Source organism: Pelophylax lessonae (assembly GCF_965119305.1).
Source record: "Pelophylax lessonae genome assembly, chromosome: 1".
Taxonomy (NCBI): domain Eukaryota; kingdom Metazoa; phylum Chordata; class Amphibia; order Anura; family Ranidae; genus Pelophylax; species Pelophylax lessonae.
Window position 1 is genome coordinate 881,211,313 of NC_138768.1, and position 25,076 is coordinate 881,236,388.

The 25,076-nt window shown below is 44.9% G+C and overlaps 3 protein-coding genes across 3 annotated transcripts in view; 1 reads left to right on the top strand and 2 right to left on the bottom strand.

Annotated features, from left to right (window-relative positions):
* Positions 1 to 25,076, top strand: part of LOC309550627 (uncharacterized protein) — a gene marked incomplete at its 5' end in the record, with an annotated part of 206,975 nt that overhangs the window by 62,858 nt on the left and 119,041 nt on the right. The window lies entirely within an intron of this gene.
* Positions 9,916 to 12,009, bottom strand: LOC309562030 (uncharacterized protein; the record flags this gene model as incomplete). The annotated part of the gene is made up of 2 exons (XM_082266130.1): positions 11,166 to 12,009; positions 9,916 to 10,236 (listed from the first exon to the last, which is right to left on the bottom strand). The coding sequence occupies exons 1-2, from the start codon at positions 11,940 to 11,942 to the stop codon at positions 9,916 to 9,918; spliced, it is 1,098 nt and encodes a 365-aa protein (XP_082122256.1). The 5' UTR covers positions 11,943 to 12,009.
* Positions 13,428 to 20,786, bottom strand: LOC309547723 (uncharacterized protein; the record flags this gene model as incomplete). Its single annotated transcript, XM_082247685.1, has 2 exons — positions 13,428 to 14,984; positions 20,436 to 20,786. 2 exons carry the CDS (start codon positions 20,784 to 20,786, stop codon positions 13,428 to 13,430), a joined length of 1,908 nt encoding a protein of 635 aa, XP_082103811.1.

Below are 25,076 nucleotides of genomic sequence, written 5' to 3' on the forward strand. Positions count from 1 at the left end.
GAATAGAAAAACAGTATCTATTCAGAATCTTCAGAAGAAGCCCTGAAGGATTGTAGAATCCCAGGGCAAAGCCCACGGGCAGTACGGGCGACACGGGAGCCTCCAGGGTACAGTACTCCATCAGGGGTGGGCAACCCGTCAACTCCCCAGCAAAAAAAACAACTAGGCTTCAAAAACTGGGAAAACAAATGCCCCATGGGGGAGAAAAACTTTACCAGCCCAGCCGGGCCGGATCAGGACAATCACCTATATGGCAGCCCGTATCCGATCAGTCCATCCTCAGGAGACCGGAGAAACCAGAAGAAATAGAGCACCATGTAGAACCTTCAGGAGCAACAGGGTGGGAATCTGGAGGGCTTCTGATGCTGAGGAGTAGCGTAGGACCTGCGTTGTGTTGTCTTGGCCGGAGTCCAGATGCGGGCAGGAGTAGCTGGAAGCGGACGGCCTGAAGGGTGCTGTTGAGCTAGCAGGTCCTCTTCTGGAAGCGGTGGAAGTCCTAGGCCCCTAATAAAGGACTCCGCCTCGTGCATTTCCCGCATGGAATGCGGAACGCCATCTTTGGTGACCACCAGGCGGAAGGGGAAACCCCAGTAATAAGGAACCCTGTGTTTCTGCAGATGCAATGTCACCACGCGGAGGGCCCTCCCCTTATTCAAAGTGATGGGGGAGAGATCATTAAAAATTTGTATTTTTGCCCCCTTGTATTCCACCTGGGTTTTATTGCGGGTCGCCAGGTTGAGAGCCTCCTTACTGTCATAATAGGAGAACCGGACAATCACATCCAGTGGTGTATCTTGGTTTTGTGCTGCCCTAGGCAAGACTAAAATTGGGCGCCCCCTCCCCCTTCAAAGTAAATTTGCCCCACTCCTTCCTTCACGGATGTGACTCCCTCCAAAATTGAAGTCAAGTCCCAGCGTGAACCCCTGAGATCTCACAAGAGGGGGGGGGGGGGTTGTGAGAGAGAGAGAGGGGGGTGGGTGAGGGAAAGAGGGGGGAGGGAGAGAGAGGGGGGTGAGAGAGAGAGAGAGAGGGGGGATACGAGAGAGAGAGGGGGTGAGAAAGAGAGAGGGGGGATGAGAGAGGGGGGGAGTGAGAGAGAGAGAGGGGGGTGAGAGAGAGAGAAGGGTGAGAGAGAGAGGGGAGAGAGAGAGAGAGAGAGAGGGGGGATGAGAGAGAGAGGGGGGATGAGAGAGAGAGAGAGAGAGAGAGGGGGTGAGAGAGAGAGGGGGGGTGAGAGAGAGAGAGGGGGATGAGAGAGAGAGGGGGTGAGAGAGAGAGAGGGGGGATGAGGGAGGGGAGGTGAGTGAGAGAGAGAGGGGGGGTGAGAGTGAGAGAGAGAGGGGGGTGAGAGTGAGAGAAGGGTGAGAGAGAGAGGAGAGAGAGAGGGTGAGAGAGGCAGCTCTAGCAACCAGTGGCCAGTAGAGTCTCAGGTGGAGGGGGGCGGCTTTTTGCTGCCCCCCTGCAAAGTGCCGCCCTAGGCCTGGGCCTTGTTGGCCTAGGCCAAAATACAGCACTGATCACATCACGAGGCCTACCTCCAGAGGGTGGTTTGGGGCCTAGGGATCTGTGCGCCCTATCCAGTCTCCAATCAATGTCCACAATGTTGGGGGCTAAGTGATTAAAGAGGCCCAAAAAAAAGGAGCGCAGGTTGTTATTCCCCACTGTTTCAGGGATACCCCAGAAGCGCAAATTCTGGTGTCTTTCCCGATTCTCAAGATCTTCTTGCTGCAGCTGCAGTTGAGAAACCGAATGCTTCAAATAGGAATGTTCCTCCTCTAATACATGCACATAATCCACCAGTTCATCAAACTTGGTCTCCAGGGTGTCTGTGCGTTCCCCTATGTGTGCAATCTCCCCCCCCTTAATTCCACCGACAGCTTGCCCACCTCAGCAGCTATGTTGCAGGTAATCTGCACCAAGAGGACCTGCAATTTAGCATCCAGTATGTCAGGAGTTAATATTTGCTGAGAGGTAGGGGTCGATCAATCCGGTACCTGTGGTGGTGGAGGGTCTGCCTCATTATCTGCTTCCAATGGAGGGTCCATCGCGGAGAACAGGTCCGCCTGTGAAATTGAGGCCGGGGATTGCGGCCTAGTAATGAAGCGATCCATGGCGCCTGGGTCCGGGACTCCTGAGGGGCGGAATAACCCTGTTTCTGCTGCCCAATCTTGCCCATGGGGATGCCAAGGAAATCAGGATCACTGGCAGCCTGCTCCGGATCGAAAGTATGCGGATAGAAGCCGAAGCGGAGCAGCAGAGAATCAGCGGTGCCCGGAGCTCACCTAAGATGCGCCCTCCATGTCCGGAAGCCGCGCATGCGCCCTACCTGTTTCTTTCTCAGAAAGATCTGCCCCTCCTGACACACGCCTCCATTGAACCAATGATCCTCTCAGACCATCATTGCATCTCAATGACTTTGTCCATACCAGATACGAAAACACACACTAAATTCTGGACATTAGACGCATCCCTACTGACATCTGAAACAGACATCACATTCATACACAACGAATCCGTGATTTTTTCAATCTCAACAATACACCAGAAACTACTCCCATAAACCTCTGGGAAATACACAAATGTGTTCTACGAGGAAAACTGATATCCCTCAAAGCCTCAAAAAGGAAAGCCCAACAAACTAAAATCCAAGAACTTCTTGGAAAAATCAAAGCCCTTGAACTTCAACATAAACGTACACAAATACAACAGACCTTCAATGACCTTACCCACTACAGACAACTCCTACTAGACAAACTTAATATCAAAATGAGACACAAATTTGTCCTACAGCAGAAACTCTTCTACAAATTTGGCAACAAAAGTGGAAGATACCTGGCTAGAGCTATTCAAATGAGAAGAGCAAATTTGACTATCCACACCATTAGTGATCCACAAGGCAAACCCTTAGTTCCTACCCCTGACATAGCTACTCAATTTGAAAAATACTATTCTGGTATCTATACTCTTAATACCAATTCGCCCGATTCCAGAAGAGACATAGATAGGATCGCTCTCATACATGACTTCTTACAGAAAAAATAGCCCTGCCCCCATCACCTCAGAACAAAATTCCTATATCTCAGGACGAACTCAAGGAAGCAGTCAAACAACTTAAGGCCGGGAAAAGCCCAGGCCCAGACGGGTTCACAGCCCGATACTATAAAACGTTTCTTGATATACTTTCTGAACCCCTATTAAAAACTTTTAACTCACTGTCATCCCCCTCAACTCCCTTCCACAGACTTTGAGAAGCCTAAATTACAGTCATCCCAAAGGAAGGCAAGTATACAACCTCTGTCACAAACTACAGACCTATCTCCCTACTCAATATAAAAAGTGTAAATACCGCGCTAGAGAAAGCTGCCAGCACTACCAACCGACAAAAAATTGGTGAAAAGAATAAAAAATAAAAAGTGCAGCGCTATTGAAGAAAGATTGAACAAAACAACTGTTCATATATCAAGTGCATAACACTAAAAGAGTTATATACCGTATATACTCGAGTATAAGCCAACCCGAATATAAGCCGAGGCACCTAATTTTACCACAAAGAAGTGGGAAAACTTATTGACTCGAGTATAAGCCTAGGGTGGAAAATGCAGCCGCTACTGGACCCAACTGGACCACCAAGAGACACAAAACAGGGGCTGCGGGCATGGTGCAGGAGATGCAGGGCTGTGGGCATGGTACAGGATATGGTACAGGCATGGTACAGGAGATGGTTCAGGCATGGTACAGGAGATGGTACAGGCATGGTACAGGAGATGGTACAGGCATGGTACAGGAGATGGTACAGGCATGGTACAGGAGATGGCACAGGAGATGGTACAGGCAAGGCACAGGAGATGGTACGGGCATGGCACAGGAGATGGTATGGGCATGGCACAGGTGATTGTACAGGCATGGTACAGGATATGGTACAGGCATGGCACAGGAGATGGTAAAGGAATGGCATGGGTGATGGTACAGGCATGGTACAGGAGATGCAATGTTGTGGGCATGGTACAGGAGAATGTCTGCATGAAGAAATGCAGAGGCTGCGGAAGATCTCACTTACCTGTCGGTGAGGCGCCTTACATTAAAAAATGGCGACGCCCGGCGCCAACACATCACTTGCCATGCACCGCCGATGCTCGGGAAAGCCCGTACACGTTCGGCTATTCCCATGCAGACGGCACATGCGCGGTGACGTGTTGGCATCGGGCGGCGCCATTTTTAAATGCGCACTGACCGGGGAAAAGGTATAAGCCGAGGGTGGCTTTTTCAGCATTAAAAAATATGCTGAAAAAGTCGGCTTATACTCGAGTATATATAGTACTTCAAGTGAATAAATATAAGGACTCCCTTATACAAAGATAAATAAATGTAGTCCATACATTGAAATGTCCCATCAAATTAACCACTTTACCACCGGAGGATTTTGCTGTCTTACGTCAAGGCCACTTTTTGCGATTCAGCGCTGTGCGAATTTAACTGACAATTGCACGGTCGTGCGACGCCGTACCCAAACGAAATTTACGTCCTTTTTTTCCCACAAACAGAACTTTCTTTTGGTGGTATTTGATCACCTGTGCGATTTTTGCTTTTTGCGCTATAAACAAAAAAAAGCGTTTATTTTGAAAAAATAACAATATTTTGTCACATTTTTTTATATGAAATTCCCCCCCCCCCCAAAAAAAAAATGTAAAAATCTAATTTTTTTTAATTTTTTGGCCAATTTATTTTCTGCTACCTATGTTTGGTAAAAAAAAAAAATCACAATAAGCGTATTTTGATTGCTTTGCGCAAAAGTTATTGCGTTTACTAACTAAGGGAAAGATTTCTGTCATTTTTGGTGGTTTTTTTTTTTAACGCGTAATGGCGGCGATCTGCGATTTTTTTTGCGGGACTGCGACATTGCGGTGGACAGATCGGACCCTTGACTGACATTTTTGACACTTTTGGGGGTACCAGTGACATTTCTATAGTAATCAGTGCTATAAATATGCACTGTTACTGTAAAAATGACACTGGCAGGGAAGGGGTTAATTTTATTGGAGAGGGAGGGGTTAATGTATGCCTGGTGCTTACTGACGTGTGTGGAGGGAGGTGAATGAGTGACACAGGGACAGATCCAGGGTTCAGCTATGCTGAACACTGCAATCTGTCACTCCTTGTCACTTAGGAGATCCGCCCGCTCTGTTTACACAAGCGGGCGGATCTCCAAACTGGATTCCCCGACGATCGGGGAAGAGCAGCGGTGACTGAAAACAGCGGGAACGCGCCTCCGGCGGCGCATGAGCGCCGCCTATAGGGGGAGGAGCCACTTTGCCGCAGTACGGTCAACGTGACCGGTCGGCAAGTGGTTAATCCATGGGTGAAATGAGTTAATATTAGGTCACTAGTGACAAACCGTGAAAAATTATATACATATATGTATCTATAGTCCAAATAAAAAGATGAATGAAATGTAGATATCTTGTTCTCCGTTGTGGTAGTAAATAGATATGCTTACCAGAGCACGTGGACTTACACTACCGTAAGGCAAGCAAGTCACTTAGGCTTACGGTAGTGTAAGTCCACTTGCTCTGGTAAGCATATCTATTTACTACCACAACGGAGAACAAGATATCTACATTCTTTCATCTTTTTATTTGGACTTTAGATACATATATATATAATTTTTCATGGTTTGTCACTAGTGACCTAATATTAACTCATTTCACCCATGGATTAATTTGATGGGACATTTCAATGTATGGACTACATTTATTTATCTTTGTATAAGGGAGTCATTGGTAATGAGTAAGCGACACATCTAGTCGTGAAACGTGTCTACCTCTTCTGTCCTGCACTCACAGTGTGATGTTTTATACTTTGCCGATTGTTTGATGTGGAATAAACACACTCCAACTTTGATCTACATCGGAAGTGCGGTCATTTCTTTCTGTTCCACCTTGGTTACTCTCGTCTGCCTGTTACCCCGACCTCGGTTTACCCATCACCATTCTGTGTGTCCTGAGTGGCTGCTTCCCTTCTCTCCCTATGGAGCATGACCCGGGGGACCCCAGGGACCGCGACCTGGGCCCAGCTGCAGCCAAGTCCATCCTCACCCCTAGAGGCTCTGGTGAACACCTGCTGGGTCTTAGACTCCGCGCCGTGGGGAATCTTGGGCTCAAGTTCCGGTCCATCCGCAGCAGTCTGCTATCAGGTTCACTACCTTGCGCTGCACCCCTGCCTCCAACAGGGTGCAGTCGTCACCTGGCCACAGGTGACCTGACACTCCCCCTTCGACCTACCCTAATTGGCAAAGATCAAGTCAGCTTTGTCTCGGGCCGAGACAATATGATCAAAGCCCTAAATGTACATCATTGGATGACTTCAAATAAATGTAAAGGTTTTATGCTTTCCCTGGACGTTGGAGAAGGCATTCGACAGGCTGGATTGGAATTATATGGCTACAGTCTTAAGACAACACAACATTTGAGATAAAATGTTCAACTTTATTCTGTCTCTATATTCCACTCCTTCGGCTTGTGTTAGGGTGAACGGCCACCTGTCGAACGCCTTCTCCATTAGCAATGGGACGAGACAGGGCTGCCCGCTCTCACCCATCCTTTTTGTCCTAACCCTCGAGCCTTTCCTACGCTCTATCAAATCGAACGGCAATATTCGGGGAATACCCATAGCATCCCATTCATATAAATTAGCAGCATTCACAGATGACATTCTTCTGTTTCTCAGCGATCTTTTGGTGTCCATCCTGACACTACTACTAGAATTCAAACATTTCCAACACTTCTAATTTCAAAATTAACTTCCCAAAATCACACGCTCTGAATATTTCACTTCCCCAAGCATTAGTTACACAATGTATGTACTGTCAGTGATACTTTCTTATTTGCACTAACATACAATTTTTCAGGACAAGCTTTCGGGTATGTCCCCTTCTTCAAGGTCCAAGCAGTACTGATTCACAAAATGTTAAAAAAAAAACACAAAATCTCTAAGCCAAAGGAAAAAAAACCCAAAGAAACACAAACAAATCCAACTGGCAATGGTAATAAAACTAGCATAGCAAGTGAGAGAAGACAGAGGGAGAGCTGAAGACAGGGGGGAAGGTGGGGGGGATCGTCACAGAGGGGGTCGTAAAACTGTAGGATAATGAGTAAGGAAACCCATATCTAAATTTAAGCCGTTATTTTGTGTGTCAAAAAGAAGTATCATTCTTAATTCAAAAGTTTTCCTTTCCTGGATAGTTCTGAAATTCCCTTTAAGAACTAAAACATTGAGGTCTTCTATAGTGTGGTCCAGTTGTGAAAAATGATGTCCCACAGGTGTGCAGAAACTATCTTATTTATGTTCCTTGATGGTATGTCTGTGAAAATTCATCCTCGCTTGCAACTTCTGTCCTGTTTCGCCTACATAAGATCCTTTGTTACATATTTTGCATTGGATGAGGTACACAACATTACTGGAGGTGCAGTTGTATGATCCCATTATATTGAAGGTCCCATTTGTGTGTGTGTGACACTTTTAGACAGATTGATCTGGTTGCACAGTTTGCAGCGTTTTTTATGGCAGGGTTTGCTCCCATTATTTGTGACTTCATAATCAGAATGAAGTTTCCTGCTTATTAGTTTATGTCTGAGGTTGGGTGGTTGTCTGAAAGCCAGTATTAGAGGTTGTTGGAATATTCCTTTCAGAGTTTCATCTTCTGTTATGATGGGTTGTAAATCTTTGATTATCTTTCTTATCCCTTCTAGTGCTGGATTGTATGTGGTGACTAGAGGTACACGGTTATTTGTTTTTTTCTCTTTGTATTGGAGAAGATTTTCTCTTTGGGTTTTCAAGGCTGTGTTTATGCTGGTGTTGAACACCATTCCCTATCAAAATCCCCTTTTCCTTCTTTCAAACAATCAAACACACATGTCTGAAATTCCTATGGAACCAAAAACGTCCTAGACTTTCATTTAATCTCTTGACCAGACCTAAACATGCTGGAGGGATCAGTCTACCAGACCTAAGGAAGTGCTACTGGGCATGCCACCTAACTAGATTGACTGGTCCCTACATAAGCGGAGTAAAGATTGGATCAATTTGGAAAATTAATTATCTAACTTACCCATACACCTCACGCCCTGGATTGCTTCACCCAATCTTCCACATTCTCTCACAGACCATCCTTTGATAGGCGCTATGTTATCCTGCTTCAAAGAAGCTTGTAGACACGCCTCAATTTCGTCTAATCCAGGACCCCTTTCCCCCGTGAAACTAAACCCAACTTTTGCCCCGGGAATGTCCGTTCATTCTCCAGACAACCTATGGCAAGGCGCATCGCTCAGAGACTACCAATTTTACAAAGACAACATCATTCTTGAGCGTTCGTCTCTTAAGATTAACCCAGATGATACCCCTGTCCCCTCTTGGTCATACTTTCAACTACGCAACTTTTTAAATTCTATAAATCGAGATGGTTCGGTCTCCAGAGACATCACACCCCTTGAACAACTTTGTCTCAGTACAGTCCCGCAGCGCAACCTGATATCAACCACTTACAACATGCTTTCCGCCAACATATCAATAAAATCTACCAAAGCCTTCACCACATGGGAATCTGACCTCGACATGGATCTTACAGAAGCCCATGGGAACTAATTTGTACCATCACCCACAAAGGTTCCCTGAACATCTCTATTCAGGAAAATAACTATAAAATTGTGACCTGTTGGTACAAAACTCCTACCCTTCTCCATAAAATAAACCCAGCCATCTCAAACAAATGCTGGAGATGCAACTCAGAAACAGGTACATTACTACACCTCTTCTGGTCCTGCCATAGGATACAGCCATTCTGGAACCAAATACACACCCTAATCTCAAATGTCACTGACTATACCTTAGAATTCTCCCCAGTGCAATTCCTACTACATCATTCAGATATCCCTGCCAACAGATATTGCAAATCTCTACTCCCGCACCTACTTAATGCAGCTAAAGCATGCATTCCAATACACTGGAAATCACCCAATCCCCATCCATACGTGAATGGATAATAAACGTCGACAAGATAGCAAAAATTGAGGAATTAATCTCCATTGCACGAGATACTACAGAAAAATACGCTCTCATCTGGGATCCTTGGATACATTTCCAAACCTCTGCGACATATATGACATTTACAAACCAGACTTCCTCTTCAAATACTGGTTGAACAACCACCCTATTATCTAACCATATATGGTCTTGGCCACTGTGCTGCAGCTCAGTTCCCCAATTCTTCTTCCTCTTCACATCCCCATTTTCCCCTTGTAATGTCTCAGCTGTGTGTTTCCTGAGGTACACAGCTTCACATCAAGTAATAACCACATCTCAATGAAAGAAGCGCTGGTTTCTTTAACTGATGCAACCTTTACTAAGATATAATCCATACATGTGCCTTTACATATGAATAAGTAGATATGTGGTGGACATGAGAGTGGATATGATAGTGAAAGCGATATTGTGAGGTAAAACAAACATATGAAAGACAGGTATAAGTATGGCTATTCAAACATCATACATTATACATAGTTATGCAGAAGATAGGGACTAACTAACATGTGCTTACTACATATTGGAACACATATTATCTATACAAAGGCCTAACATCCCTCTATACAGGCTGAACTAGCAAATCCTTTACTTACAGGCTTTTGGTGTTCATCGGGTTTGCAATCGATTAGCTTAGACGTCTTAAGGGTCTGTTCCCTATGGTAGCTAAAGCTGGAATGGATAGGCAAGTTTAGACTTGCCCGAGGCAGTAGGGAGAAGACCCGCCCCTAGGCTACAAGAAAATGGAGGGTCTTAAAGGGACAGACACTGCTGAGTGCCAAGTACAAGATATACAGTGCGAAGGCAGCACACTCCCCACCTGGCATACTTTTTGTTATGCCACTAACCATTGGACAGAAGTAAAATGACTTCAGAAATTGGCCTAGCATACACCTTGGGAGTGCCCTGTCTAACAATTCTAACTTCAACTTTTCTAACTTTAGCATCACTACTAGGATCAGTTCCCACAATCAGTCCAATAGGCCACTCGTTCCTGTGGGCCTGAGTGTCTTTTAGTAAAACAACATCTCCAATTTGTAAGTTGGGCTTGTCATCTTGCCATTTCTTGCATGACTGGAGTGTCACCAGGTATTCTTGTCTCCACCTCTTCCAGAAAATGTCCGCAAAACTTTGAACTTGTCTCCATTGCTTGGTGTACAAGTCCTTGAGGTCAAAGTCTCATGTGGGAGCTGTCACTGGTTCCATCTTCTGGGTCAGCAACATTGCAGGTGTCAAGACTGCCGGCATCTCTGGATCTGTGGACACTGGTCCTGGTCTGGCGTTCATAATGGCCATGACTTCAGCCATTAGTGTAGTCAAAGCTTCATGTGTGAGGCGAGTGGATCCAACCTTCAGGAGCATAGCATCCAGAATGCGACGAGCTACTCCTATCATCCTCTTCCAAGCTCCTCCCATATGCGATGCGTGAGGAGGATTAAAAGTCCAAGTACATCCTTGGTCTTGAAGATAGGAACCTGTTTTAGAGTCTATAGAGATGATCTTCAATTCCTTGCAGGCCCCAATAAAGTTTGTATCACGGTCCGAACAAATCAATTTTGCTGGTCCTCGGATAGAGAAAAATCTTCTCAAGGCGTTGATGAAACTTGAAGTGGATAAAGATTCAATCACTTCGATGTGAACTGCTCTGGTACTCAGGCAAGAGAACAAAACAGCCCAACGCTTACTTTCGGCACTGCCTCCTCTGGTCTTGCGAGATGTTCCAAGGACCAAAAACGTCTAGACCTACATGAGTGAATGGAGGATCCGAAGCAAGTCTGTCTGCAGGCAAGTTTGACATCCTCTGAACCTCAAGTTTCCCTCTAATCTTCTTGCAGATCACGCATTTGCTGATCACACTGGAGACTAGTCTCTTACCTCCTATGATCCACAATCCTGCTAACCGTGCTGCTCCTTCAGTGAAGTGTCGTCCCTTGATGTGCGACTTGCTCGTGATAGTGTCTCACCAGAAGAAGAGCGATGTGATGATTCTTGGGTATGATGAAGGGATGTCTCTCTTGGATAGTCATATCCGCTGCCGACAAGCGACCTCCAATTCTTAACACTCCGTCTTCGTCGAGGATAGGGTTCAACTTCTTGAGCGAGCTGTGTCGAGAAATCTCTTCCTTTTTCAGAAGGCTTTGGATTTCTTCTTTAAAGACTTCCTGCTGGACGCATCTGATGATCGTGACCTTGGCTTGTTCAAGATGGTCGTTGCTACGCTGATCAGTATTGGTAGCTCTGCAGGAGTATCTGGCTAGACAGATACGTTTTCCGATTGCACGGGTCAGCGACTTCCAGCTGGAAAACTTTTCAAATCTATGGGCGCCCAGACTGTCTCTTGTAACTAAAGTCTTGCAAACTGCAACTTGAGGTCTTACCTCTTTGTCTTGATCTGGTTCTACGAGCTGAAAAGTCTCTACCTGAGTAGTCTCTTTGGTTTCTGGCTTACCAAGAAAGGAAGGACCTACGAACCAGTTAGTTTGCTTGAGTACGGCGGCTGGCATCAGTCTTGTCCCGTGATCAGCTGGGTTCTTGTCCGTGCTGATGTGATGCCACTGTTCTGGACTTGTAGACTTTCTGATACATGTCACTCTGTTGGCCACGTATGTATAAAATCTTCTTGAAGCATTGTAAATATATCCTAACACAATCTTGCTGTCTGTATAAAAGTTCACTGCATGGATCTCAATGTCCAGTTCTGTCGTAATCATGTCTGCCATCTCTACAGCTAAGACAGCAGCACAAAGTTCTAGACGTGGGACAGTATGAGCGGGTCTCGGAGCCAGGTTAGATTTTCCCATAATGAACCCGACATGGCTTTGTCCCTCAGTGTCTATTACCCTAAGGTAGGTTACAGCTGCGATAGCCATAGTGGAAGCGTCAGAGAATATGCATATTTCTCTTCTCTTTGTAGCAGATAAGGAAACAGGCACGTACGGTCTTAGGATGCCGAGTTGTTCAAGCTCTAACAATGAGTCTTTCCACAACTTCCACTGCATTTCCTTCTCTTCAGGTAGAGGTACGTCCCAGTCACTTTGTTCTTTCTCAATAGTGAACTGTCTCAAAAGAGCTTTGCCTTGCATGATGATAAGTGCTACGAGTCCCAGGGGGTCATAAAGACTGTTGACTGTAGATAGGACACCTCTTTTTGTAAATGGCTTCTCTTCTTTGGCGACCTTGAAGGTGAAACTGTCAGTCTTCAGGTCCCAACTAAGCCCAAGACTTCTCTGCAAGGGTGGTGATTCTGTTCCTAGATCCAAGTCTTTGAGGTCTTTAGCACGGTCTTCCGTTGGAAATGCTTCCATAACTCTGCTGCTGTTGTCAAAGATCTTTTGCATGAAGGCTTGGAAGTGTTTCTTCATACTTGGCTTTCTTTGTAGAGTGTGTTGCAACAACGTGAAATGTTTCTCAGCTTGTACCCTGTTGTCAGGAAGGTGATGGCATGGTGACCGGAAGGGTAGAGGGGCTACCCAGCTGCCTGATTTGTCTCTGAAGACTTCTCTGTCCATGATCTCAAGGAAGAGTGTATCTTCCACCGAGGGTGTTGGCTTGTCGTCGTCTCGTGTTCTTTTAAACACTTTGCAGCCCAATTCATCTGTATCTCCAGTTGAGGCTAAGTCCCCCATGCACCTCTGGATACTCCGATGATGTGTTGGGTTACTTAATCTCTCTTTAATGTGTAGACTGTTGGTACATGGGTAAAGACAAGATGTGCGACCATTCTGTAACAGATGTGTTCTGTAAACATTTACCTTTGCTGGTCTATGCAGTCCGTCTAGACATACCTCTCCAACGATGACCCATCCAAGATCAAGGCGTTGTGCAAATGGTGCGTTGTGTGGCCCATTGTACTGTTCTCTGACTTTGTGCACTCTGAGGATATCTCTCCGAAGTAGAAGGGAGATTGCAGCATCTGGATCTAGTGCTGGTATCTGGTCGGCTATTCTTACTAGATGAGGGTGATGATGAGCAACTTCAGGTGTGGGGATCTCTGACTTGTCGTCTGGTATCTCATCACATTCTATGAGGGTAGGAAGAGTCACCTTTGTCTTTCTATCTAATGACTCGATGATGTAGTTGTTTGCTCTTCTCCCTGTCTTCTCTACAACTCCAGAACAAGTCTTCAAGGTGTATGGAGTTGGACTTCCTTTGTCACCGAAGAGGTCAAAGAACTCTGTTTTTGCCAGAGATCTGTTACTCTGTTCATCCAAGACTGTGTACATCTTGATTGCCTTTTCTCTGAAACCTGCAGGATACACCTTGACTAAACATATCTTGGAGCATGATCTAGGACGGCCTTGCTCTGTACAGATCTCAGTGCACTTGGAGGATACTGCTGGCGTTGTACTCTCGCCTTACTCCCCACCATGATCTTCTTGAGTTGCTGGAACTTCTTGCTTCCATGGTGGTGGTCCTGGGTGCAGTGTTGACAGTTGTTTGTCACTGTTACACTCTGTGCATTGTATGGTTTTTGTACAGTCTTTTGCAAGATGTTGAATTGAAGCGCAACATCTGAAACAAATGCGATTGTCTTTAAGGTAAGCTTTGCACTTTTCTAGTGTCTTACTCCTGAAACTGCGACATTTTCTTAGTGAATGAGGCTTGTTGTGGATCGGACATATTTTGTCTGGCTCCTCATCTTTCTTACTTGCGTTGTCTTCCTGATTGATTTCAGATTCAGTCGGGACTTCTGTCTTCCGTACAGAAACTGTTGCTCTGCGTTCTTTGCAAAACACTGGAGGTTTTTTTTCTACCTTTGGGAAGCTTGCCGTTCTCTTGTTCAGGAAAGCAAAGCTCGGATCATTGCGTGTTTCTGCTTGGTCTACGATTAATTCAGCGAGGAAGGCGAACGGTGGAAATGCAACTCGATGATCTTTCTTGTATCTTAATGCTTGAGTGACCCACCTTTCTTGCAAGTTGTAAGGAAGTTTCTCGATTATGGGATCAACTCCACATGCTGTATTCAAGTATGAGAGACCTGGCAGATATCCACTAGACTTAGCGGCTTCTATTTCTAAGAGTAGGTCCCTTAAACCTCTCAGCTTTTGATTGTCCTTGTTTGTTATTCTTGGATAGTTTTCTATCCTCTTCAGAAGCGCATCCTCGATCACTTCAGGTGATCCATAGCATTGTTCTAGTCTCTGCCACACCATTGCAAGTCCTGCTGCTGCGTCATGAACATGTACTGATCTGATTCTTTGGGCTTGCTCAGTGGATTCTGGTCCTAGCCATTTGACGAGCTGGTCAAGCTTTTCTCTGTCTGTCAGATCTAAGTCTTGGGTACCGCTCAGGAAAGAGGACTTCCAGGCCCAGTAGTTTTCTGGACGGTCATCGAATTTCATGAGACCAGCGCTCACGATCTCACGGCGCATCAGGAATCTTGCGACTTCTGTAGCTCTTGCTGCGTCTGGTGAATACTTCCTGGGTGTAAACTCAGGGTATGGCTGCGGCTGGTAAGGCTTATTAGACGCTTGACTAAGTCCATTTTGGTTAAGTTGCTGTTCTTGTCTGTTGTAAATCTTTCTGCTATAATCCAGGCTTGTATTTGCTTGAGGAGGGATTATATCAGCATCTGTTTGCACTCTTGGAGGGTTGGCAGATTGGTCTCTGAGCATGCGACCACTTGACTCCTCACACTGAGGTTCTGATTCAGTCTTGCAGTGTTGCGTAGTATCAAAGTTGCTTATTGCTGGTGGAGTCAATGACGACCTAGATATGTCATTGGACTGCTGGTCAGTGTACATGGTTGCTTGTGACTGTACGTACTCACGAGTGCGTTGGATTGCGCTGTGGGTTGATGTCTGGGTTTCTATGCCAGCGAACTGAGATTCGGCAGCCCTTGCAAGAACTTCTGCCTCTGCTAAGGCTGCTGCAGCGTTTTTCTGCTGTTTGAGTAAGTGTAAAGATGCTTGCTGTTCTGCTTCGTGTTATTGAACATGTTGTATAACACTAGTCAGACAGCTTAACAATAATTCAGAAGTCAAGAAACGTGAGACATCAAATCTGTATGTATTCTTTTTTCTGAATAACTTTGTAAAACTACAACATAAGCATAAGCAAAACATATGTGTCAGTACATTAAACATTATACAGCAGCCTCACTCCATCAGTGGATGTACTTACAGACAATTCCCTCATTAGTCCTGAAATAAATAGGGACTCTTCTGAATGCTGTCTGCTGTATCAGAAGGTCAGTTGTGAAATGGAGGAAATACAGTTCCAGGTTAAAGGTTACTGCCCTTCCCTCTGAGGGGAATACCTTTTCCTGTCAAGCTCTAACAAATACACTTCCAGGTTAAAGGTTACAACCTCTTCCTATGATGGAAAACATTACTTCCTATAAGCTCTGGCAAATAACTAACTCTGACCACTAGATGGCAGCAACATCAACAACATTGCAGTATAATCTGTAACAGCACTGACCAATATGGGCAGAACACTCCCTGTCTGGCATAATTTATTATGTCACTACCCAAACAATTACTGCTATGCAGAAAAAACATAAACAGGTAAATGGAATCCTAGTTAGTCTGAAATCAAAACTATAATGTCTGCTATAGGTCTGAGATAAATTCTGGCAGTCTCATTTTTTACAATCTTGACCTCAACCTTTCTAACCTTGCCATCCCTGCTAGGTAGAACATTGACAATAAGTCCTACGGGCCACTCGTTTCTGCTCTCTTGGCTGTCCTTCAACAGAACAACATCACCCACTTTCTAGATTTGGGCGATCCTTAGTCCATTTCCTACGGCGTTGCAGGTTTGACAGATACTCTCTCTTCCATCTTTTCCAAAAGGTGTCTGCCAAGCATTGTACTTGCTTCCATTGTTTCGCATGGACTTGAGTTGTACTTATGGTTCCAGATGGAACAGACAAAGAGTTCACCTTTTGAGTCCACAACATTGCTGGGGTAAGGACCATAGGTGTATCTGGGTCGGAGGACCATATAGAGTTCTGAAGGCATACTGCTTGAATAGGTCTAGTGGCATAATCTGCAGGGTTTTGCTCTGTAGATACAAAGAACCACTGATCTGGGTGTGTAGATTGCCTGATTCTATTCACTCTGTTGGAGACATACAGATAGAACCTCCTAGTGGTGTTGCAAATGTACCCTAGGACAGTCTTGCTATCAGTGAAGAATTTCACAGCATCAAAGTCAGTGTCTAGTTCATCTGTGATTAGCTCAGACATTTCGACTGCAAGTACAGCAGCACACAACTCTAAACGAGGAATAGTGTGGGCTGGTTTAGGGCTTAATTTGAACTTTCCCATGACAAATCCAACATGACACACATTTTCTGCATCAACTACTTTCAAGTAAGCTACTGCACCTATAGCTGTGGTGGATGCGTCTGAAAAGATACACAGTTCCTTCCTGCAAGCTGATGATAGAGATACAGGCACATAGCATCTGGCTATCTTTAGGTGCTCTAACGTTTGCAAGGATTCTGTCCATTGAACCCACTCACTTAGTCTCTCCTGTGGAAGCAATGCATCCCATTCACTTTTCCCAGATGACAGTTCCCGAACTAGGACCTTACCTCTTATTGTCACAGGTGATACAAACCCTAGGGGATCATAGAGGCTATTTACAGTAGATAGAATGCCTCTACGTGTAAAAGGCTTTTCCTCTGAGGAAACTCTGAAAACAAAACTATCTGATTCTAGATCCCAACTTAGGCCTAGGCTTTTCTGCAGGGGAAGAGTGTCTGTACCCAGGCAAAGATCTTTTAGGTCCTTAGCTCTGTCTGCTACAGGGAAGGCTTCCATTACTTCTTGGCTGTTGGAAGCAATTTTATGAAGACACAGGTTGGATTCTGCCAGCATTTGCTTTGCTTTACTGAGGATGGAAATTGCATCTTCAGGTGTGCTAGCAGAAGGGAGTCCATCATCTACATAGAAATGTCTCAATACAAAGTGTTTGGCTTCTTGTCCATAGCGCTCTGCATCTTTCTGGGCAGCTTTTTGCATGCAGTATATAGCGACAGATGGAGATGGGCTATTGCCAAATACGTGCACTTTCATTCTGTACTCGACAATTTCTTTGTCTATATCATTGTCTAGCGTCCCTTTAATGAATTCAATGAAATCTTTTTTCACCTCTGGCTTTCTCTGCAGTGTTTTGCTGAGTGAATGCAAACGCTTCATGGCTTGTTCCCTGTTACTAGGCAAAACACGTCTGGGTGTGCGAAAGGGGAGAGGGGCCACCCAACTGTGATTGTCATCTTGGTAAGCCTCTCTATCCATAATCTGCAGGAAGGTCTGATCCTCTATAGAGAGGGCCTGTTTGTCATCATCTTTAGTTTTCTGGAACACTGTAATCCCTAGATTGTCTGTTTCAATGTTGGAATTGACTTCTTCTTTACCATATAGTGTAAAAGAGTCACAGTGTTGTGTTGACCTGCCAAAGCTTTCCTTGACAACGAAGCTGTTGTGACAGGGACTGAGAAGGGATGTGCGTCCATTTGTTAACACAGACGTCTTCAGAGTGCTAAAGTTGTCAGGCTGGTGCACTGTCCCCAGGCAAACTTCTCCTACAATGACCCATCCCAGGTCCAGTCTCTGTGCATAGGGGGCATTATAAGGTCCATTTATTTGCTGGCGCACCTTGTGTACCTGAAGGATGTCTCTACCAAGAAGTAGAAGGATAGAAACATCTGGCTCAACAGCTGGGATAAGGTGAGCAATTGAGCGGAGGTGAGGGTGGTGATGGGCTACTTCTGGAGAGGGAATCTCAGTTTTGTCGTCAGGTATCATGCCACATTCTATTAGGGTAGGAAGCGGGAACTGCACTTTCTTATTGAAGGATTCAATGGTAAAGTCAGTAGCTCTTCTCCCTGTGGTTTCAACTGTCCCTGCACATGTCCTTAGAGTGTATGGAACTGCACTTGCCTTAAGGTTAAAGATATCAAAGAAATCTGACTTTGCAAGGGATCTGTTGCTCTGTTCATCTAGCACTGCATACATTTTCACTGCTCTTTCTCTCTTGCCAGTGGGATACACAGTCACTAAACAGATTTTTGAGCATGATCGTGCACTCTTGCCTTTTCCACATACTTCAGTGCAATTAGACATTACTGAGGAGAGTGGGGTCTCTTGTTGCTCCCTGCCCTGATCTTTCCTGGGTTCTACAGTCTCTAGTGGAGCAGGAGCAGGGCCAGGGTGTAAAGCTGCAATATGTCTCTCACTGCCACATTCTGTACATTCTACTGGTATTTTTCAGTCTTTGGCAATGTGATAAGTAGACCCGCAGCACTTGAAGCAGATGCCGTTTTGTTTAAGGAAGGACATCCGCTCTGCAATGGGTTTGCTTCTAAAGCCTTTGCATTTCTTTAGTGGATGTGGTTTTTTGTGTATTGGGCATTGTCTATCAGGGTTTTCTATGGTGTGTACCTTGTGGGTGCTTTGGTAGTCTGTGACTTCTGAAGGTACAGCTGTTTTGTGTGTGGATACAGAGGTCCTACCGTGATGTCTGTGAGGTCTCTCAGGTCTGTGCGATTGATTGCCGCTGGTGGTGAAGGCGAAACTGGGATCACTTCGGATTTTCGCTTGCTGTCGGACAAACCTAGAAAACACAGAGAAAGGGGGAAAGGCAACTCCATAATCTTCTTTGAATTTACCTCCCACAGACATCCACTTGTCTTGCAGATTTGAGGGCAGTTTCTCTACTATGGGATTAGTGCCTCTAGCTGTATCTAGATATGAAAGTCCTGGCAAGTAGCCATCCTCTTTGGCATATTCTATCTCTAGTAGAAGATCACTTAGTTCTTGTAGCCGCACGTTGTCTCTGTAGCCCACTTTGGGAAAGACTTCAAGTTTTCTCAACAGTGCTCCTTCTATTACCTCTGGGGATCCATACGTTTCTTCTAGTCTTTTCCAGGTCATGTTGAGTCCTGCTTTAGGATTGAACAGGTTTGCTCTTCTCATCCTCTTTGCATGCTCTACTGACTCGGTACCAAGCCATTTTATCATTAAATTAAGCATTTCTGCTGGTGATAAGTTCAGGCCTTCAGTGGCATTCAGAAAGGAAGATTTCCATGCCCAATAGTTTTCAGGACAGTCATCGAATTGGAGAAAGCCTGAGCTAACCATTTCTTTGCGGATGAGATATTTGGTGACGTCCACTGCACATTGTTGTTCGCGCATGTAATCTATAGGTTGAGGCGATGGGAACACTTGTTTTTTGTTCTTAGGGGTTTCTGGTACTTCATTCTTGATTTGCTGGCAGCCGCTGACCTCATGTGGTTGATTGGGCCTGCTCAGGGGGTCTGTTGATCTCGGCCTGACTTCCTTTGCTTCAGGTTTAAGAGACTGTTCCTTTTTGTGTGCATCAGTGAGGTTCTGGATGTACTCACTTGTACGATCTGCAGAGAATAGAGGTTTTTCTGGAACCTCTGCGCCTTTATATGATTTTTCACTTCCTGATCGACTTGTTCCCATGTAGGCATCGGCCTCTGCTTGAGCAACTGCAACTGCAGCTTGGCGCTGCAGGATGAGCAATTTTGATTCTTCTTGTGCCATGACAGCTTTCTTTGCTGCTAACTCCTGCATCATCTTTGCTTCTTTTTCTGCGTACTGTAGCTGGACACGGGCAGCTTCTACCTTGGCACGAGCTCTAGCCGCTGAGGAACTTGCTGAGGACATCTTGCTAGCCCGTGAAGATCTGGATGCATGCGATTGTGCATCGTCTTGCTGGGTGCCAGGAATGTTCTCCCTGCCTTGCTGTGTCGGCGGTGTCGTGACATCAGCCTTGTACTTTGTTCCTGATCTTAGACTCATGCTGCAGTAATGGCGTCTCAGTTTATTCCAGACCAGATGTGGTTGTCTTTTTACTGTTCTGCTTCGCGTTATTGAACTGTTGTATAACACTAGTCAGACAGCTTAACAATAATTCAGAAGTCAAGAAACGTGAGACATTAAATCTGTATGTATTCTTTTTTCTGAATAACTTTGTAAAACTACAACATAAGCATAAACAAAACATATGTGTCAGTACATTAAACATTATACAGCAGCCTCACTCCATCAGTGGATGTACTTACAGACAATTCCCTCATTAGTCCTGGAATAAATAGGGACTCTTCTGAATGCTGTCTGCTGTATCAGAAGGTCAGTTGTGAAATGGAGGAAATACAGTTCCAGGTTAAAGGTTACTGCCCTTTCCTCTGAGGGGAATACCTTTTCCTGTCAAGCTCTAACAAATACACTTCCAGGTTAAAGGTTACAACCTCTTCCTATGATGGAAAACATTACTTCCTATAAGCTCTGGCAAATAACTAACTCTGACCACTAGATGGCAGCAACATCAACAACATTGCAGTATAATCTGTAACAGCACTGACCAATATGGGCAGAACACTTGCACTTCTGTTTTTTTTCTAAGTGCTTCAGATTCACTTTTTGATTTTTCTCTCATCAATTCAGCTTCCTGTTCTGCATAGGAAGCCATCGCACAGGCTGCTTCTGCTTTTGCTCTTGCCTGGGTTGCTTTGACCCTAACTGATGACAGACTGGTGATGCTTGAATGTCTAGAACTAGTGCGTTTAGATCTTGCTGCACCGGCGCTAGCTGGAGTCAGATCTGCTTGACTGGATGCTCTGGACAGTGTTGTGCATCTAGACCTAGTTCTTGGCAAGCTGCATGTGTCTTCCTCTTTACAGGAGCATTGAGGGTTAACTGACAGAGTGTTGTTCTCTGTGTTCTGCTTCTCCATTTTGCTGACAGTGTGAGATACTGATGATGATGATGATGACTGAACACACAGCCTGTGTTCTAGTCAGTGAGGGAAATTAGTTTCACTTTCGTTTTGCTCCCACACAGACTGGATTTATGAGTCTTTTTACTGCTGTGGACGATTCAAAGCTGTTTAACTGCTTCTGATAACGTTTTAAAGCCTTTTTACTAGGGATGCACCGAATATTCGGCGGCCGAACATTATTCGGCCGAAAATAGAGAAAATAGCACTTTCGGTGTTCGGCCGAATAAGTCAAAAGGCCGAATAATTTTGTGCCGAACAATGTCAGCTTCCGCCCGGACTGCTCCCCTTCCTCATTGCGGCTCCCGGCTCCCTTCTCACACGCCGCTGGTGTCCTGTCCGGCCGCGAGTAGGGGGTGTGACGTCACGCTCGCGTCCCGCCCCCTGCTCCTGACTGCGGCTCCTTCACACTAGGTCCAGCGAGCGTGACACTATGTGCACGCCCCGCCCCCCTGTTCGCGGCTTTTGGCTCCGACCTGGCTGCAGTTCAGGTATGTGGAGCTGAGCACATTTGGGGGAGAATACGGTAGCTGCACAAGCATTAGTGTGCAGACTGCCATATGTTGTTGCCACTTGCCATGCTCATTACATTAGAGTGCCCTATAAAGTGCCCCTTAAAAAAAAGAAAAAAAATGTGCCCAACAGAGTGCTCCCTTGACATAAAATGTGGCCATCAGCGTGCCCCTTATTTTATGCTAATGGGCATATTTTATTTTATTTTATGCTAATGGGCACGCTAATGGGCATATTTTATGTTAAGAGCAACGCTGATTTAAATGTTTTGTTTTGCCCATCAGAGTGCCCCCTAACATAAAATGTGCCCATCAGCGTGCCCCCTAACATAAAATGTGCCCATCAGCGTGCCCCGTAACATAAAATGTGCCCATCAGAGAGCCCCCTAACATAAAATGTGCCTATCAGCGTGCCCCTTATTTTATGCTAAGGGACATGCTGATGAGCATATTTTATGTTAAGGGGCACTCTGATGGGCATATTTTATGTTAAGGGGCACGCTAATGGGCATATTTTATGTTAAGAGCAATGCTGATTTAAATGTTTTGTTTTGCCCATCAGAGTGCTCCCTAACATAAAATGTGCCCATCAGCGTGCCCCCTAAAAATTGGCAAAATAAATGGAAAAAATGCGAAACACCGCGTTCGGTATTCGGCCTTCGGCCTTCGGCCAAGCATTTCATTATTATTCGGCTTCGGCCAAGAATTTCATTTCGGTGCATCCCTACTTTTTACTGTAATGTCTCGGTCTGTGTGTTGCCTGAGGTACACAGCTTCACATCAAGTAATAACCAAATCTCAATGAAAGAAGCGCTGGTTTCTTTAACTGATGCAACCTTTACTGAGATATAATCCATACATGTGCCTTTACATATGAATAAGTAGATATGTGGTGGACATGAGAGTGGATATGATAGTGAAAGCGATATTGTGAGGTAAAACTGTAAAACAAACATATGAAAGACAGGTATACATAGTTATGCAGAAGATAGGGACTAACTAACATGTGCTTACTACATACTGGAACACCTTATTATCTATACAAAGGCCTAACATCCCTCTATACAGGCTGAACTAGCAAATCCTTTACTTACAGGCTTTTGGTGTTCATCAGGTTTGCAATCGATTAGCTTAGACGTCTTAAGGGTCTGTTCCCTAGGGTGGCTAAAGCTGGAATTGATAGATAAGTTTAGACTTGCCCAAGGCAGTAGGGAGAAGACCCGCCCCTAGGCTACAAGAAAATGAAGGGTCTCAAAGGGACAGACACTGCTGAGTGCCAAGTACAAGATATACAGTGCGAAGGCAGCACACCCCTCTTCCTTTTCCCTCTCCCTTACTTACCCCCCTGATTATATATGATATTTAAAATGAGATCAGGGATGGGGGAGTGTGACGGATGCCCTCCAGGGCATTCCACGCACCCCCCCATTCCGCATGCAAATACAACATAAGACTTGAAATCTACAATATCACGATTGGAGCCCAACAACATTTTAAGACTCCTCACAGTTCCCAAACTTTAAGAACACACATAGGTCTACAGGAGACATCAGAGAACAAAAGGTTACTTACTACATTCCACCATATACCTTACATGGATAAAGTGAAAGTGGTGTCCTAACTACAAATGTTCGCTACATTTACTTGTTTCACCAAAGTTGCGTTAATGCCATAGAGTTCTCTGACTAGTATCTTATTATACCGCAGTTGAGTTCTGTATAAGAAGATCTTTTTTCTATGATATGATCATTTTGTTATTTGATGTTTAACCACTTAAGCCCCGGAGGATTTGGCTGCTAAATGACCAGGGGGTATTTTGCGAATTCAGCACTGCGTGACTTTAACGGACAATTGCGCGGTCGTGCGACGCTGTACCCAAACGAATTTGACGTCCTTTTTTTCCCACAAACAGAGCTTTCTTTTGGTGGTATTTGATCACCTGTGCGATTTTTTGATCATGCGCTATAAACAAAAAAATAGCGTAAATTTTGCAAAAATAACAATATTTTTCACAATTTTTTATATGAAATTCCCCCCCCAAAAAAATGTAAAAATCAAAATGTTTTAACATTTTCAGCCAATTTGTTTTATGCTACCTATGTTTGGTAAAAAAAATTGCAAAAAGCGTATTTTGATTGGTTTGCGCAAAAGTTATCGCATTTACTAACAAAGGGAAAGATTTTTGTCATTTTTGTTGTTTTTTTTTTTAACGCGTAATGGCAGCGATCTGCGATTTTTTTTGCGGTACTGCGACATTGTGGCGGACAGATCGGACCCTTGACTGACATTTTTGACACTTTTGGGGTTACCAGTGACATTTCTACAGTAATCAGTGCTATACATATGCACTGTTACTGTAAAATTACACTGGCAGTGAAGGGGTTAACTTTTTTGAGAGGGAGGGGCTATGTGTGTCCCTAGGGGCGTGATTCTAACTGTGATTGGCTGTGGCTTCAGATGTATGAACAGTGATCAACAGTTCTACATAGTAGAACCGTATGATCATCATTCATACACTGGGGAGAATGACAGGCGGCTTATTTACATCAGCCGCCTGACTTTCTCCCTCTCCCCTGACGATCACAGAGTGACCGGCGGACATCGGATCCGCCGGTCACACGCGCGGGGGGGGGTCCGTGACCACTCGGGAGCGGGAGCGCGCCTCCGGGGGCGCGCGCACGCTCCCTAGACCATCAAAGGCTAGCGACATAGACCTACGTCACTTTGCCTGTGAGGGGCTGACCACCGCAGTAAATAGTCGTGCGGCGGTCGGCAAGTGGTTAACGACACTTTGTTTGTTATACCTGATTCTAAACAATAAAAATATTTTTGAAAAAAAAAAAAAAAAATTTTGTTCAGTAAAAATGTCTGATAAGATATTATCACTTCAACTTTAATTATTAGGCAACAATCCTTCCTGTGCTACTTCCTATTTCCCTCCAGAGCGCTCGTTCCTTTCTTAGACACTTTGTGCCAGTGTATACTGAGCTGAGTTCCTTTATCCATTCATTGCCAGACGGATCTCCTGGAGGATAAATATGATGAACTTCTATTTCTGCATCCTGGTTGTGTGTATAATGGGTAAGTCTACAATATTATAAGTTAAAGGGAACCTGATAGTATAGAATTATGGGAGCTTCTACTGCTACCTTATGCTTGAAGTGGTAAGGGTTCCCCTCCTAAAGTGTATTGTGCTTTTATGTTTCTAGTCCCCAAGTGCAAAACCTTACACTTCTCCACATTAAAACTCATTTGCCAAGTCGTTGCCCACTCTGTAATTTTGTCCAGGTCATTCTGTAGGATATCTGCTTCATGCTGTGCAGTTATTGCCCTGCCCAATTTTGTGTCATCTGCAAAAACTGATAACGAACTACAGATCCCGTCCTCAATGCTGTTTATGAATAAATTGAACAAGGTTGGACCCAGGACTGAGCCTTGGGGGACCCCGCTTACTACCTCAGACCAGTCTGAGTATGCGCTGTTTATTACCACCCTTTGGACACGCCCTTTTAGCCAGTTCCGTATCCAAAAGCAAACCCTGCTGTCGATACCTGCAGACCTTATTTTATAAGGTCATTGGTTCCCTCAATGAACTGTAGCTCCCCAGTGCCGGCAGCACTCATGCAGCCCCAGACCATGACACTCCCACCACCATGCTTGACTGTAGGCAAGACACACTTGTCTTTGTACTCCTCATCTGGTTCCCACCACACACACTTGACACCATCTGAGCCAA